This window comes from Sapajus apella, unplaced genomic scaffold (genome assembly GCF_009761245.1).
Source record: "Sapajus apella isolate SASKATOON/1434 unplaced genomic scaffold, GSC_monkey_1.0 scaffold36, whole genome shotgun sequence".
Taxonomy (NCBI): Eukaryota; Metazoa; Chordata; class Mammalia; order Primates; family Cebidae; genus Sapajus; species Sapajus apella.
Window position 1 is genome coordinate 18,876,407 of NW_022436976.1, and position 17,788 is coordinate 18,894,194.

At 36.1% G+C, this 17,788-nt stretch overlaps 1 protein-coding gene across 6 annotated transcripts in view; it reads left to right on the plus strand.

Annotated features, from left to right (window-relative positions):
• Positions 1-17,788, plus strand: part of CUNH1orf141 (chromosome unknown C1orf141 homolog) — a 59,491-nt gene that overhangs the window by 25,986 nt on the left and 15,717 nt on the right. For all 6 annotated transcript variants that reach the window (XM_032296646.1, XM_032296649.1, XM_032296647.1 and 3 more), the window contains 2 exons: positions 4,731-4,843; positions 8,219-8,286. In XM_032296646.1, the coding sequence (XP_032152537.1) occupies positions 4,731-4,843; positions 8,219-8,286 (181 nt within the window). The remainder of the gene's footprint in view (positions 1-4,730; positions 4,844-8,218; positions 8,287-17,788) is intronic.

Genomic DNA, 17,788 nt, shown 5'->3' on the forward strand with positions numbered 1-17,788 from the left:
TCAGTATATGAATTTGAGCGGGGGGATGTAAATATTCAGTCTACAGAATTCCAACCCTGTCTCCCACCCCACAAATTTATATCTTTCTCAAATGGAAAATACATTCATCCCATCCCAGTAGACCCAAAAGTCTTACCTGTTTCAGCATCAACTCTAAAATCAGAAGTCTCATCTAAATATCATCTAAATCAGATATGGATAAGACTTGAGGTAATAATATCCTGAGACAAAATTTCTCTCCAGTTTTGAACCTGTAAACACAAACAAGTTGTATGTTTCCAAGCTACAATGATGGAATAGGTGTAGGCTAGACATCCTCATTCAAAGGACAGAGATAGGAAGAAGGGAGAGACGATGGTCTGGTCCTGTAGAATCGAATAAGTCCAGACGTCTTCTTTCATTTTATCCCATTTTCTCTGTTTCCCTTAGTCTCAGCTGGCAGTGTTTCTGCTGGTATAGTCCCATTTCTATTCCTGGCTTCTGCTGAGACGGTTGATTTGGTACACATCCACACTGACCTACTTATTAAATTGTCATCTTACCCATACCTTTAGTGTTCTCTCCCAAGCATACTTTTTCATTTTTTTGTAATATGGGAAGACTGAAAATTTTTCAAATCTTTAACTTCTGGTTCCTTTTTTTTTTTTAAACAATTTCATTCTTTTCTCTCCTCTTGCATTTTACTATAAATATCAGTAGGAACCAAGTCACTCCTCAACACTTTGCTTAGAACTAACCTCAGCTAAATATCCAATTTCATTGTCTGCAAGTTCTACATTCCATGAAATGCTAAAACACAAACAATTAAGCCAAGTTCTTTGCCACTTTATAACAAAGACCACCTTTCCTCCAGTTTCCAATAACTTATTTTTCACTTCCATCTGAGATCTCATCAGAATGGCCCTTGCCATCCATATTTCTACCAACATTTTGTTCATAATTGTTTATGTATTTCCTAAGAAAATGGAAGTTTTCTCTTTTTTCTTTTTTTTGTTTAATCCTACAGAGATAGGCTTTTGTGAACTTGATTCTCTTTTCTTTCTGAGCCCTCACTAAAGTCACCTTTAAAATCTCCTTCTTGGCAATGTCACCATTTTCTATCATGCACTTTCAAACTTTCCACCCTCTACCCATTAACCAATTCCAAAGCCACTGCCATATTTTCAAGTATTTGTTATAGTAGTACCCCACTGCTCATTACTAATTTTTTAGTTTGGGTGCCACAACAGCACACAATAGCCTGGGTGGCTTAAACAATAGAAATTTATTTCTCACAGTTCTCGAGGCCAGGAAGTCCAAGATCAAAGTTCCAGAATATTGGGTGTCTGGCGAGATGATTCTTCTTGGTTTGTGGATGGCTGTCTCCTTGTATCCATACGTCATCGGGAGATAGTGAGAAAGGCAGATATAGAGAGAGGGAGAAGGAGTGAGACCAACTCTTCTTAGAAGAACACAAATCCTTTTCATGAGGCTACACCCTCATAATCTCATTATCCCCCAAAGCTTCCACTTCCAAATACATAGCTTTAGAGATTTATGCTTCAGCATTTGAATTTGAGGGAGACACATTCAGTCCATAACATTTCCCCAGAAACTCAAGTAACCTGGCCATGCCAAACAGTATAGTGCAGGATGCCTATTTTACCTGCTTATTCCACCTGCTCCAAATTTGACATGGGGCGAATCAGCAAGTGTGCTGTCTAACAGATGTGCAACTGAGGAATGAGATGCCAAATGCTGTCTTTTATTTGAACCAGTCTCTAGGAGTGATTCTTTAGGAATTCCCTCATCAGTTTTATGGAGGAAGCATCCCTGCCCCTACCACATTGAGAAAAAAGGAAAAAGCCACCGTAGACCTTAACAAGTCAATGACTCACAATTCTGACATTTTTCTTTCTTCCCCTCACCACAGTATTCTGTTATTTGAAGGTCTAAAAGAATCTCTTGCTTCAATATTGGTGGATCTTTGTAGAATACAGAGTATGTATTGCTCCTTTTTACTCAGCCATGGAGTAAAAAGTCACCTGGTCACCAATTCTAAGGCAAAAGAATAATTGCCACTCAAAAACTTATTTTAACAAAATGAAATCCAACACTATATTAAATAAATATTACTCCATTATGACTAAGTGGAGTAAATTTCATGAATAAGAAAGAGTATCCTCATTGATCTCTACGACATTTTGTTACTTTCTAAAATTTATTTTACATAATTCATACAACAATCCCTTATTTGACATATGAAGGACTGAAATTCAGAGTATTCACTATTCTATGGAAGATTACATAGAGTCAAAATGCAAAGTAAGGTCTAACTCCAAAGCCTATGCTCTTTGGTTCACCACAAGGAAATTCATATCTGAATATATACTCTGCAAATGAATTTGAAAAAATACTTTAGCAAGATAAGGATAAAATATTACCTCCTTAATAAGACTGTATACCCAGCATCATCCTTAAGAACCCTTGACTCATTCTCATTTTAGATAGAAGCAAACAATGCCCATTCTCACTAGTATACTACACTCTTCCAGAAGTTTTTCCCAATGATATTAAATAAGAACATAAGATAAATTTTTTGAAAGGAACAGATATTTTATGAAGATTACATAAATTTATTGAAAGAGAGAATAAACTGAAAACCCATTACAATGTATAAGATGTTAAGAAAGTTCAGTAAAAATTTACCAGAAATCTTATGCATTCAATTTTTTTTTGAGACAAGAGTCTCACTCTCTTGCCCAGGCTGGAGTGCAGTGGCAGTGATCTCAGCTCACTGCAGCCTTCACCTCCCAGGTTCATGCGATTCTCCTGCCTCAGCCTCCTGCGTAGCTGGGGCACACACCACCACACCCGGCTAATTTTTGTATTTTTCATAGAGACAGGGTTTCACCCTGTTGGCCAGGCTGGTCTCGAACTCCTGACCTCAGGTGATCCACCTGCCACAGCCTCTCAAACTCTTGGGATAACAAGCATAAGCCACCATGCCTGTCCTATTAGGCATTCATTGAATATCAAACAGGTACTATGTACCAGTCATTGCTATAGGTGCTAAAATACCACAGGGAATAAAACACATAGTCTTCCCTCAGAGTTTATGTCCCAGGTTAAGGTGGGGAGACAGACAATAAACTAAATAAACAAAGGAATTTATAATATAAATTCACCAGTGATGAATGCTGTAAAGGAAAATATAGTAAATTAAGGAAATTATGACCAATGGGGATTACTGTTTTAGATGGGGAAAGTGGGGTGGGCTGGAAAGATCTTTCTGAAGAGGTGGAAATGAAATGAAGGAGTAGGCCACGTCAACCCCTTGTGGGGAGAATACTACAGGCAGAGGAAAGAGCAAATGCCAAGGTCCTTAAGTGGAGCCTGAATTGCTTTCCCTAAACCAAACAGCTAGAAAATGTGCTCAGTTTTCATGTGGAGGTGAGAGGTGAAGCATTATGCAGAGAGAGGCCTGGAGTGGCATTCAATGGAAATTCTCCTACCTGGAAATGAGAACTGGGGGAAAAGTTTCTGTCTGTTAGACATTTTGAATTTTACTCAAGTCTGATAGGAAACAGTTGAAGGAAACGATAGTCACATTTGTATTTTACAAGTGCTGCTATGGCTGTATTGAGAAGAGAATGTTGAGGACAAGAGTCATAGCAGGGAGAGCAAACAGAAGAAGGCTAGAGACGTATGGAAGCAGTTCAGATGAAAGATAAAGCGGTCTTGGACTTGCATGGGAGCAATGAGAGAAGAGGTGTTTGGATTTGGAATCAATTTCAAAGAAAGACACAGTGATATTTGCTGATAGGTTGGGAGTGGAAAAAGAGAGAAAGAAATCAAAGATGTCTGCAAATTTTTTGGCCTAAGCCTCTGGTTGAATGTCAGTGGGGAAACCTACCTGAGGAGAAGATCAGGAAGGGGGTGAAATCAAGAATTTGGTTTTGAATATGTTAAGTTCGAGATACTTACAATTCAGCTAAGTGCAGGAGTCATGTGGGCAGCTGGATATATAAATCTGAAGTTCAGAGAAGAGGTTAGAGTCTGGACTATAAATCTGGGACATTGGCCTATAGACAATAGTTAAAGTGTGGGACTGGATTATATCAACTATATTATATAATATATCAACTAATTATATATCAACTGTATTATATAATCAACTATATTATATAACTAATAACTCAACTAAGGGTGAGTATCTGTGGTCTGACGACTGAGTCCTGGGTTGCTCTAGCATTTAGAGGTCAGAAAGATAATTATGTAATATTATTAACTTTCTAACATACCATCACTAGCCAGTTAAGGAATTTAGAGGAGCATAATTTGTCTTTACAATAAATAAATACTATCATCCCTTCTGTTATCTGAACTCCCTAACTCTATGTCCCACAACTTTGATTCAGGTCTAGTAATGTCCCCAATATCTCACTGAAGTAATTTCCAGCATGTTTTTCTGAAAGGGTTAATCAGCTTGTGAATAATAGTTTCTTGGAGTGTCCTCGATCCTATCACAACAGCCGATAGTTTTCTGTCCTCCTCTCCTTTAAATGACTAAAACTAATGTTTTCAACTCCTGCTCAATCAGTCCAATGTTTCACACTTTGTGCTATGATAGCATTAACATAACAGCCAAGTCTGCATAACTAGGACTTCACCACATTTCTCCAAATTCATCTTTTAGATTTATTTTGTAAATTTTCTTATTACTTTAGATTAATTTTTATTTCTTCCAGGCATGCCTCTTTCAAATGTGAGCCTGAACCTAGAAAGAGTGATTTTGAAAAGTCAAATTTAAGACCATTCTTTGTTCAAACAAATATAAAAAATCAAGAAAGTCAGTCAACAGGTAATGCTTTGTGTAACATATTTACTTCTTTGATTTTAATGGGTGCTTTATTTTTTTATTGATGTATGTCTTAAAAGTTATTGATAATTTGATGTCTCTGTCAAAAACATTTACATGAACTATTTACGTGAAAAAGAATTTACTAAGAAGAAGAGATGTTAAACATCAGAATGGGTAATTTGTACAATTCACAAAATAGGAATATATTTTTATGTTGATAGGGTTTTATGTTTTTTTCTTCTAGAAAGAAAATCTCTGAGGTTGCTTTCAGCTCAACATTGAGAATTTCCTTGTTATTGTTTTTTAAAAGTCAAATATGAACAGCTTGCTTAATAGAAACTTAATTTCAGGTTAGAAATTTTAGAAATCTGTGAGCCAGGAACCAGTACTATCAATTCTCAGAGAATTTGAGTGTTTTGTATTGCTTTTGTTTTTCTCTTTCTCTGGCATTATCAAACAATCATGCAATTGCATAATTCTCATCAACCTTCTTAACTCAGGTTCCTTGACTCCACATCAACGCATATTGCTTAATTTCTCTATTATGCTTCATGACCTAATTTCTCAAAAGATTTATTTATATATCCTGTTATTTTATTTCTCATGGTTCACTTTCAAAATATCATATTTCCTATTTGGAGAATTATTCATAGAAACAATTTGAGAACTAGGGTGAAGGTACCTTACTCCAGAGAAGATTTTTAAAATTGTTTATGCCAGGTATCTGGAGGCAGTACTTGTCAGAACATATCAAAGCATTCAAGGCTTCACTTTCCCTGTAACATCCAGGTGGCAAACTTATCTATTCTAGTTCACCCTAAGGTTGTAACACTTTTGGATCCCAGGTAAAATGAATAGGTGTGGGTTTTTTGTGAGGGAAGGGAAGTGAAGAACATATTAAATATAAAAACTTTGGACCTTCAGTCAGCTTTTTGTTTTTTTCTATCTCAACCCATGAACATTTCAAAACTTGATCTTACTTTCACATCACAAATACCCTCAGGTAAAAAGTGGCTTGGCCTGTCGGGCTTACCTGAGTCCTTATCTTCTCCTAGGTTTAAGCCCAGGCATCTCTTATCATTTTTTAAGTCTATGATGCTCTTTAGATTTTAAAAAATATTCCAACTAGCCTCTTAAAATGTTTTTAGTGGGACGGCTGGTACTAATTACCTGGCTTTCCATAATGGTAACAGAAATCTCTAATCCATTTTCTTTCCTTAAATCATATAGTGATCTTTTAAAAGTAGGCTGATCATCTCCTGATTAAAACCTCTTCAGTGGCTTCTCACTGTACTTAGTATGAAGCTTGTACTCTTTACAGATATATACCTGGCCAGGTGCAGTGGCTCATTCCTGTAATCCCAGCACTTTGGGAAGCTGAGGCAGGTGGATCACTTCAGGTCAGGAGTTTGAGACCAGCCTGACCAACATGGTGAAACCATGTCCATACTAAAAATACAAAGTTAGCCAGGTGTGGTGGTACACGCCTGTCATTCCAGCTACTTGGGAGGCTGAGGCAGGAGAATCCTTTTAACCCAGGAGGTGAAGGTTGCCTTGAGTTGAGATTGCACCATTGCACCCTAGCCTGGGCAACAAGAGTGAAACTCCACCTAAAAAAAAAAAAAAAAAGAAAAGAAACAAGACTTGTCTATTGTGACCTTTGCATATGTATTTAACCTCATTCCCTACCTTCCTGGCCTTCATTTAAATTGCATCTTCAGCTAGGCAGTGTGGTTCACACCTGTAATCCTAGACCTTTGGGAGGTCAAGGTAGGCAGATCACTTGAGGTCACGAGTTCAAGGCCACCCTGGCCAACATGGTGAAACCCCGAATCTTCTAAAAATACAAAGATTAGCCAAGTGTGGTAGCACATGCTTTTAATCCAAGCTACTTGGGAGGCTGAGGCAATGAGAATCACTTGTTGAACCCAGGAGGTAGAGGCTGCAGTGAACCAAGATGGTGCCACTGCACTCCAGCCTGGGTGACAGAGTGAGACTCCATCTCAAAATAAATAAATAAATTGCATCTTCATTAGTCCCTTTTCAGTACAACTGCCAAATTGCCTAAGAGGAATATATTTTCCCCTCTGCCTAGACACACTGATACTCTATTCATGAAGCTTAGAGCTCATTTGCATATTTTGATTAACTGTCATCTGTTCAGAGAGGCCTCCTTGGACTATCTTATCAAAAATATACCTCTTTTATGGTTCTCCCTCACCAAAATGTGTTTATTTCTGTTACAGAATGTATTTCAATTATTCACCCCTTGGTTTTTTGTTTTTTGGTGGTTTTCTTTTTCCAACAGGGTCTCACTCTTTTGCCCAGTCTGAAGTGCAGTGGTATGATCATGCTCACGGTAGCTTTGACCTCTCCGGGCTCAGTAATCTTCCCACCTCAGCCTCCTGAGTAGTTGACACTACAGGCACACCACCACACTCAGCTAATTTTTGTACTTTTTTTAGAGACAGGGTTTCACCATGTTGCCCAGGCTAGTGTTGAACACCTGGGCTCAAGTGATCCACCTGCCCTGGCCTCCCAAAATGCTGGGGTTATAGGCATAAGCCACTGCACTTGGTCGACCTCTTGTTTGTTTTCATTTGTTTGTTTGTTTATTTTCCATATTACTCACGAAAATGTATGCATCATTGGGCAGGAGTCACAATTCCAGAGTCCATCAGTGCCTGGCATATAGTAGCTGAACAACAAATAACCATTGATTGAATGACTATCAGACTCTATATTAAATTTGTTACATCTATTATCTCGTTTAACTCTGACAGTATTTCTATAAGTGCTATTGTTTCCAATTAACAAATGAGAAAAGTAAGACTCATAGAGTTTAAGTAAGTTTCCTATGGCTAGGGCTATATAACCCGCACAAAAAAGTGCAGTTTGGACCCAGTTTATCTAAGTTCAAAGTTTGTATGCCTGACCCCTGCACCATACTCACTTTAAGAATATCCATTGGATGATAATTCAGATTAATATAACTCATAACTGAGGATGAGAGAAATGCAGGTAGAAGGGACTATTTCTATTTCTCTTTTCAAAGGAATTAGCCAAAATATTTTTTGAATAACACCTGTGATTCTATTTTATTTAGAAATCTATCATTTTCCAAGACAATATAGCTTTATTGTATTATAGTAAATAATTGAAAGTTATAGTCTGTTAATAGAAATTCACTCTTAGGGCAAATTATTCTAAAATAGACTTAGCTCTAACTATGTACAAGCAATGCATATGTAAGCAAATAAAAGTATTCATTTATATTTCTTAAAAGTTTACTGCAGTGGAGAAAATGGTTGATTGGGTTTAGTTAGAATTAACTTAATAGCATGGAAATACTTAGGTTTGAATTTCTTTCTTTAGAGCCAGTAGAAGAAAATCTAAAATCAAGATCTATTGGACCCTATCTTTATCTTAAGGATACAACTGAGGTAGGTATAATTTTTATACTTTATAATTACTTAATAGAAATTCACATTAGCCCTAACAATTTTATATATGCTTCTACAATTCCCAAATTCAAGTGAATTTTAGGATTCAAAATGATAAATTGTTAAAGTGATTTCATCTCTGATATTATATAAAACTTTGTGTATGAAGACAGTAGAGAAGAAAATATATTCTTCCTTGAAGATTTTCAATACAGTAGAAATCATTGAACAGGATAAGGACTAGCACTTACAAAGTCTGTTAAGACAAGCATCATTAAAAACATACATGTATAACTTAAACATTCAAATTTATCATATAAAAATATATAGCCATTTGTTACTCTTTTAATGTGTAACCAAGACCTTTTTTTTTTTTTTTTTTTTTTTTTTTAAGCATACTAATTACAATAGCAACTACCACAAACAAGATTGGAACCAACACTACTAACTCTTGATAATCACTTGAGCAGAAGTTCACGGTCATGCTGAAAAGTGACTAGTCTTTTTTTTTTTTTTAAACTTTCCTAACCATGCCGATGATTTCTGAAGTGAATAGTCTTGAGTGTGCCTTCAGTAGTTTTTATCCAGGGAAGTATAGAGATAAATTAATCCAGAGAATCAGCAAGGGAAAGTCACTTTAGAGAGTCTCTTAGGTATTAATTTTTATATTCGAAACCTGAATTAGTCCTAATACAAAGAAATATGAAGAAATACAGACTAAAGGCCATAATTAATAACTTAAATTTTTGTTGTGTATGCCTGCATTTTATAATTTAAAAAATATTAACAGGATTGTCAGTTTTATCTTCATCTAGGTGGTTTATTTAGTTTCATGTTTTATTTAGGTTCATGGTTAATAAAAGTCTCCCAAGATATATATTACATGATAACATTATAATCAGGCTAGTCATTATAATACATTTTCTATCATCTTATGTAAAAATTGTAAAGTTTTAGTTTTTTAAAAATAAAAATATCCATGTGATATTTTAAAAGCAAATAGGACAGAAACACTAATAATAACACACAACTGTTTCATTCTCTGCTTCTTCTTCTAATTTCCTCTTTTCAGAAGCAACCAAGTTTAACCTTTATGGGTTTCAGTACCTTATAAGATTAACTCCATATTTCTAGAGAATGAGTTTCTACTGCTGATTTTAATTTATCAACTTTAAACATCATCTACTGAAAAGCAATGAGAATGATTGTTTATACTACTCTGCATACTGCCTCTTCCCACTTTCCTCTTCTGGATCTTTGATAAGTTACTTTTTTTTCTTCTATTCTTAATTTTTGCAACTTGAAATAATATATCTAAATTTTTTCCATCACCTTTAATCACTAACTCCCGATTCCCCTTTATATAAGACGAAGATTTTAGCAGTTTTATCCTGTCTTCAACTATCTTCCACACTTCTTCCCTAGGTCGAGTGTATATTTACTTTTACATTTTTTAGGTCAACTGTTATATTCAGCTTTGAACTCCGATTAAGCCTTTATGTTTTGTTTCTAGGTTAATTCTAAAACTCAAAATGCTATTAACAGTATTAACAGCATTTATATTATTATGATATTATAAATAATCATTTCATTTACATCACAGTAATGTCTCTGTAATAATCATTACAGAACAAAGTAATATGCTTGGATTACTTTTCTTCTCAGTGGGTACAATCAATGGACGCTTTTCCTCTATCAGTTACTAAAAAATGCCATGTCGGATGGGAGCAGTAACTCATGCCTATAATCCCAGCACTGTGGGAGGCCAAGGTGGGTGGATCATGAGGTTGGGAGATTGAGACTATCCTGGCTAACACGGTGAAACCCTGTGTCTGCTAAAAATATAAAAAAATTAGTCAAGGGTAGTGACACATGCCTGTAATTCCAGCTACTTGGGAGGCTGAGGCAGGAGAATCACTTGAACCAGGGAGGCAGAGGTTGCGGTGAGCCAAGACTGCAACCTCTGCCCCCCCCCGGGGAAAAAAAGAAAAAACCATATCAAAAAAAAAAAAAAAAAAAAAAAGAAAATGCCATGTTTTAGTTTCCCTAATATTTAGACCTTAACTGTCTAGTATACTGTTATGTTTTTTCTTGGAATTTCTAATGGTCTTTCTTTTTTTCATGTGGGAAATGATGATAATAATAGCAAACATATAAGTACATATGTATGTCAAGCACTATTCAAAGAAAAATTACATCCTCAATAACCCAATGACTTAAGTACTACTATCCCTGAGAAAAAAAGAGGCACAAGGAAGATAAGCAACTTGCCTAAGATTCGTATATGACAGAATCAGGAAGAACCCAGCAGTTTAATTCATGCTCATTATCACTAAGATCTACAGCCTGCAAAAGAGAAGCATGTAACTTTCTTATATGTGAAAATGATCAAGTTTTTTATTCATTCTCTCTATTATATAGAATCCATTCCAATCTTATTGCAGGAATTGTTTGTGAAGCCCAGTGACTTCTTGTTCTAAATTTGACCTGTTACTTGTGAGCCTACTTTTAGGTTGTCATTCCATTCCTTCCTAATTTATCCATTGCCTCTAGATTTTCTAGTTTGTGTGCATAAAGGTGTTCATAGTAGTCTTGAATAATCTTTCATATTTCTGTGATATCAGTTTTAATAACTTGTTTCATTTCTTATTAAGTATATTTGGATATTCTCTCTTCTTAGATAATCTCACTAATAGTCTATTTTGTTTATCTTTTAAAAGAACCAGATTTCAATTTCATTTATCTTTCGTATTTTTTTGTTTGTTTGTTTCAATTTCATTTAGTTCTTCTCTGATCTTTGCTATTTCTTTTCTTCTGCTGGTTTTGGATTTGATTCATTCTTGTTTCTCTAGTTCCTTGAGATGTGACCTTAGGTTTTTTATTTGTACTCTTTCAGATTTTTGGATATAGGCACTTAATGCTATGAACTTTCCTCTTAGCATTGTTTTTGCTGTATCCTGGAAGTTTTGATAAGTTGTGTCACTATTATCATTCAGTTTGAAGGATTTATTTTCATCTTGATTTCATTGTTGACCCAAGGATCATTCAAGAGCAGATTATTTAATTTCTATGCCTTTGTATGGTTTTGAGTGTTCCTTTTGAAGTTAATTTCCAGTTTTATTCCACTTTGGTCTGAGAGGGTACTTGATATAATTTCAATTTTCTTAAATTTACTGAGACTTGTTTTGTGGCCTATCGTATGGTTTATCATGAAGAATGTTCCATGGGCTGATGAAAAGAATGTATATTTTGCAGTTGTTGGGCAGAATGTTCTGTAAATATCTGTTAAGTCCATTTGTTCTGGGGTATAGTTTAAGTCCATTGTTTCTTTGTTGACTTTCTGTTGATGACCTGTCTATTGGTGTTAGCGGAGTATTGAAGTACCCCACTATTATTATGTTGCTGGCTATCTCATTTCTTAAGTCTAGTAGGAATTGTTTTATAAATTTGGCAGCTTCAGTGTTAGGTGCATATATATTTAGGACTGTGATATTTTCCTGTTGGACTAATCCTTTTATCATTATATAATGTCCCTCATTGTCTTTGTTAGCTGTTGTTGCTTTAAAGTCTGATGGACTAATGGCTACTCCTGCTTGCTTTTGGTGTCCATTTTCATGGAATATCTTTTTCTATTCCCTTACCTGAAGTTTATGTGATCCTTTATGCATTATATGAGTCTCTTGAAGATGGCAGATACTTGGTTGGTGGATTTTTACCCAGTCCGCCATTCTGCATCTTTTATGTGGAACATTTAGGTCATTTATATTCACAGTTAGTATTTAGATGTGAGGTAATGCTCAATTTATCATGCTAGTTGCTGCCTAAATACCTTGTTTTTAAAAATTGTGTTTTTTTAAAAATTGTGTTATTCTTTTATAGGTCCTTTGAGATTTATGCTTTAAGGAGGTTATATTTTGGTGTATTTTGAGGTTTTGTTTAAAGATTTAGAACTTATTTTGGCATTTCTTGTAGTGCTGCCTTGGTAGTGGTAAATTCTTTCAGCATTTGTTTGTCTGAAAAAGACTTTATCTCTCCTTCATTTATGAAACTTAGTTTTGCTAGATACAAAATTCTTGGCTGGCAATTATTTTGTTTTAGGAGACTAAAGATAGAGCCCCAATCCCTTCTGGCTTGTAAGATTTCTGTTGAGAAATGTGCTGTTAATCTGATAGGTTTTCCCTTACATGTTACGTGATGCTTTTATCTTACAGATCTTAAGATTCTTTTCTTTGCCTTGACTTTAGATAACCAGATGACTATGTGCCTAGGCAATGATCTTTTTGTGATGAATTTCCCAGGAATTCTTTGAACTTCTTGTATTTGGATGTCTAGGTCTCTAGTGAGGCCAGGGAAGTTTTTTTCTATTATTCCCTCAAATTAGTTTTCCAAGCTCTTAGATTTCTCTTGTTTTTCAGGAACATCAATTATTCTTACGTTTGGCCATTTAACATAATTTTTTTTGAGGCTTTGTTCATTTTTAAAATTATTTTTTCTTTGTCTTTGTCTGGTTGGGTTAATTAAAAAGTTCTGAAGTTCTTCTAGTCTATTGTTGAAACTTTCCAGTGCATTTTTGATTTCTCTAAGTGTGTCTTTCATTTCCAGAAGTTGTGACTGTTTTTTCTTTATAGTATCTATTTATCTGGAGAATTGTTCATCCATATCCTGTTTTTCTTTTTTAAATTTCTTTGAGTTTCACCTTCCTTTGGTATCTCCTTAAGTAGCTTAATAATCAGCCTTCTGAATTCTTTATCTGGCAATTCAGAGATTTCTTCTTGGTTTGGATCCATTGCTAGGAAGCTAGTATGGTCTTTTGGGGATATAATAGACCTTGTTTTGTCATATTATCAGAATTACTTTTCTGATTCCTTCTCATTTGGGTAGATTATTTCAGGGGAAAAATCTGGAACTCAGGACTGATGTTCAGATTCTTTTGTCCCATGGGGTAATCCCTTGGTGTGGTGCTCTCCTCCTTCCCCTAGGGATGGAGCTTCCTGAGAGGCAGACTGCAGTGATTATTATTGTTCTTCTTGGTCTAGCCACCCAGCAGGGCTTCTAAGCTCTAGGCTGGTGCTGGGGAATATCTCCAAAGAGACCTCTGTGATGTGATCTATCTTTAGGTCTTCTAGCCATGGATACCAGCACTTGTTCTGGTAGAGGTGGCAGGGGAATGAAGTAGACCCTGTGAGAATCCTTGGTTGTAGATATGTTTCCTGTGGTGGCTTTCTCAAATGCTGGTTATGCTAGCAGTGAAGTTGTCTTGTGGAAAGACTCAGAACGTCTGGTGAGCCAGGATGTTGCAGACAGTGGTATTAGCTATCATTTTATCTTTCCTGGGAGCAGGGTTGTTCTGTCATGAGTTGCTGAGTTGGTTGGCCTTCAGCCAGGAGGTGCTGCTTTCAAGAGAGCACCAGCTGAGGTAGTAGTAGAGTAATATAAGCTTGTCCTAAGCTAGCCAGGTAAGTGTTCTGGTTTCTCAAGCAATGGGCAAGGCTATAAAGCTCCCAAGAGTTTATGTCTCTTGTGTTTGTCTACAAGGGCAAGTAGAGAAATACGATCAAGTGGAGTCAGGGTTATGCAGGTCTGAGCTCAGACTCTCTTTGGGCAGGGTTTGCTGTGGCCACTATGGGGGATGGGGGACGATTCTCAGGCCAGTGGGATTATGTTTCAGAGGAGATTATAGATGCCTCTGCTGTGCCATTTAGTTTACCAGGGAAGTGTGGGATAGCTGGTAGTGAAAGGCCTCACCCAGCTCCCATGCAGTTGGTGAGGCAGGTCTTGCTCCTGCAGTGCCCCCTAGTAGGGCCAAGTTTAGTCCAGGCAGCCTGCACATGGAACTGAGACCTTGCCCAGGGCTGTAAGCTTCCCTGTGAAAAAAGCAAGCTTGGCTTTCAGGCCTTGCCGTTCTTCATCTGCCTACAATGTCAGCAGCAACTCCTATGTTCATATTTGCAGCAATTCCTGTTCATCCCCTGGATTCTGCTCAAAAAAGTTCATGAACAGTTGAAATTTTTACGAAATTCACTTGGAGGGTTCTTTCACCATGTGACCCTTCCTTAATTCCACTGGCTGCCTTCCCCAAGGGCCCATGTGAGATATAGTCAGGGATGGCTTGTAGAAATACAAGCTACTGTCAGAGATTACTACAAACAACTCTATGCACATAAATCAGTAAATCTAGAAAAAACAGATAAATTCCAGGACACTTACACCCTCCCAAGACTAAACCAGGTAGAATTTGAATCCCTGAATAGACCAATAATAAGGTCTGAATTAGAGGCAGCAATTAATAGCCTACCAATCAAAAAAAGCCCAGATCCAGACGGGTTCACAGCTGAATTCTACCAGACGTACAAAGAGGAACTGGTACCATTCCTTCTGAAACTATTACAAACAATACAAAAAGAGGGAAATCTCCCTAACTCATTTTATGAGACCAACATCCCCCTAATACCAAAACCTGGCAGAGATATCCCCTTTATCATTTTTTATTGCATCTATTCGATTCTTCTCTTTTCTTTATTAGTCTAGCCAGCAGTCTATCTATTTTATTGATCTTTTCAAAAAACCAGTTCCTGGATTTTTTTGAAGGGTTTTTGTGTCTCTGTCTCCTTTAGTTCTGCTCTGATCTTAGTTATTTCTTATCTTCTGCTAGATTTTGAATTTGTTTGATCTTATTCCTCTAGCTCCTTTAATTTTGATGATAGGGTGTCGATTTTAGATCTTTCCTCGCTTCTCATATGGGCATTTAGTGCTATAAATTTCCCTCTGAACACTCTTTTAAATGTGTCCCAGAGATTCTCGTACATTGTATCTTCGTTCTCACTCGTTTTGAAGAAGATCTTTATTTCTGCCTTCATTTCATTATTTATCCCGTAGTCATTCAGGAGCAGCTTGTTCAGTTTCCATGTAGTTGTGTGATTTTTAGTGAATTTCTTAATCCTGAGTTCTAATTTGATTGCACTGTGGCCTGAGAGACTGGTTGTTATGATTTCTGTTCTTTTACATTCACTGAGGAGTGATTTATTTCCAATTATATGGTTAATTTTAGAGTAAATGTGATGTGGTGCTGAGAAGAATGTATATTCTGTGGATTTGGGGTGGAGAGTTCTGTAAATGTCTATTAGGTCCACTTGGTCCAGATCTGAGTTCAAGTCCTGGATATCCTTGTTAATCTTCTGTCTTGTTGATCTAATATTGATAGTGGAGTGTTAAACTCTCCCACTATTATCGTGTGAGAGTCTAAGTCTCTTTGTAGGTCGTTACGAACTTGCTTTATGTATCTGGGTGCTCCTGTATTGGATGCATATATATTTAGGATAGTTAGCTCTTCTTGTTGGATTGATCCTCTTACCATTATGTAATGCCCTTCTTTGTCTCTTTTGATCTTTGTTGGTTTAAAGTCTGTTTTATCAGAGACAAGGATTGCAACCTCACTAGCAGGAAGTTTAAGAGAAGAGCACTCCTTGTTTTGGCCCAGGATTAATTAAATACCATTTCCTATAACTTTACCTGTGGGACAGGGCAACTGGGAGATGGGGAAAGTGATAACTGGTTCAGAAATTCCATAGATAGCATTTCAGTTAACTTGTCTCTTTACAACTTTTGTTCTCATTCCCACCCTCAATACCTGCCTCCTCTAAGCCTTGAGTTTCTCCAACTTTCATCAAATAGATAGCATATTTATTAGTGGCTCCACTGCTGTAAAGCTTCAATTATCTTCTCTCAGGCACTGATCTCTCTTCCCATAATTTTCTCACAAACACATATGCACACATTCCTGTTCTCTTTTCTTTACAAGTTGATTATTGTTGGTATTGCCTTGTCATAATCGTAAAGGGATCTTAGTAGGGCATGGCTATAAATAGTGTGGCCCATCATATTGATTCAGAAGGACCTCCCCATTTAAAACTTATACCTCAACTAGTTTTCCTAATCTACACTCATACTGACTCCAGAAAGGCCTTGCTCCTTCAATAATTTCTTGTTTGACTTGTGCTGAAATATTTTAGACAGATATAACATGTTTCCACATCTTCAGTGTAAGGAATGGTGAGAGACTGAACCAAAGCAGTAGAAATGGAAATATAGCGGAGGCCACTGATTAGGGATAAATTAAGTAGTCAGGCTTGATGGAGTTTGCAAGTGATTGTAGTTAGGGCTTAGAATAATAATCCCCAATTTCTTGTTTGGAAAATGGAGTAAATGTGCCATTTGCTAAAATTCCATTAAATTTGATGTGTTGTATTTTCTCTATCATTCAGTTTGAAAATTTTTCTAATTTCTCCTATGGTTTTTTTTGAGATATAGATTCTTCAGAAGTATGTTATTGAATTTCAAAATATTTGGAGTTTTTCCAGCTATCTTACTGTTATTGATATCTAATTTAATTCCATTGTGGTCAAATAATATATTCTGTAGGGTTCCAATCCATCTAAACTTCTATGAGACTTGTTTCAAGGCTCAGGATATGGTCTGTCTTATTGAAAGTACTACGTGCACTTGAAAGAATGTGTATTTAGCAGTTATATGGTGTAGTGTTCTATAAGTATGTAAGTATATTTATAAGTATATATCTCTCTATTATAGACATAAATATGAAAGTATATGTATAAATTAGGTCAAGGCGGTTGTTAGTTTTATTCAGATCATCTGTGTCTTTACAGACTTTTAAAAATCTAGTTATTCTGTCAATTGCTGAGAGATGATAAAATATTTATGATTATAAAATTTCTCATTTCTCCCTTTGACTCTGTTAACTTTTGCTTCATATATGTAGAGAGAGAAAGAGAGAGAGAGAGACAGAGTTTCACTCTTGTTGCCCAGGCTGGAGTGCAGTGGTGCCATCTCAGCTAACTGTAGCCTCCACCTCCCAGGTTCAAATAATTCTCCTGCTTTAGCCTCCCAAAGCTGGGATTACAGGCACCCACCACCATGCTTGGCTATTTTTATTTTTATTTTTATTTTTAGTAGAGATGGGGTTTTGCCATGTTGGCCAGGTTGGTCTCGAACTCCTGGACTCAGGTCATCTACCTGCCTCAGCCTCCCAAAGTGCTGGGATTACAGGCGTGAGCCACCACACCCAGCCTGCTTCATGTATTTTGTAACCCTGTTATTAGGTGCATATGTATATATGAATTTTATGTCTTGATGAATTGATCTTTTTGTTATAGTGAAATGTCTGTCTCTGGTAATACTATTTTTCTTGATGTCTATCTCATCTGATATTTATAGAACCACTGCAGGCTTCTTAGGAATCCTGTTTACATAGTATATTTTTTTCCATCAATTTGCTTTCAACTTATATTTATAGTACACTTTTTACACACAGCATATACTTGAATCTTGCTTTTTTTTTTTTTTTTCTCTTGAATCTTGCTTTTTAAAAAATCTATTCTGACAATTTCTTTTAATCGAAATGTTTATTTCATTAATGTGTAATGTAATTGTTGATATCTGTGAAATTAAGGCCATCATTTTATTCTTTTTTTTTTTTTTTTTTTTT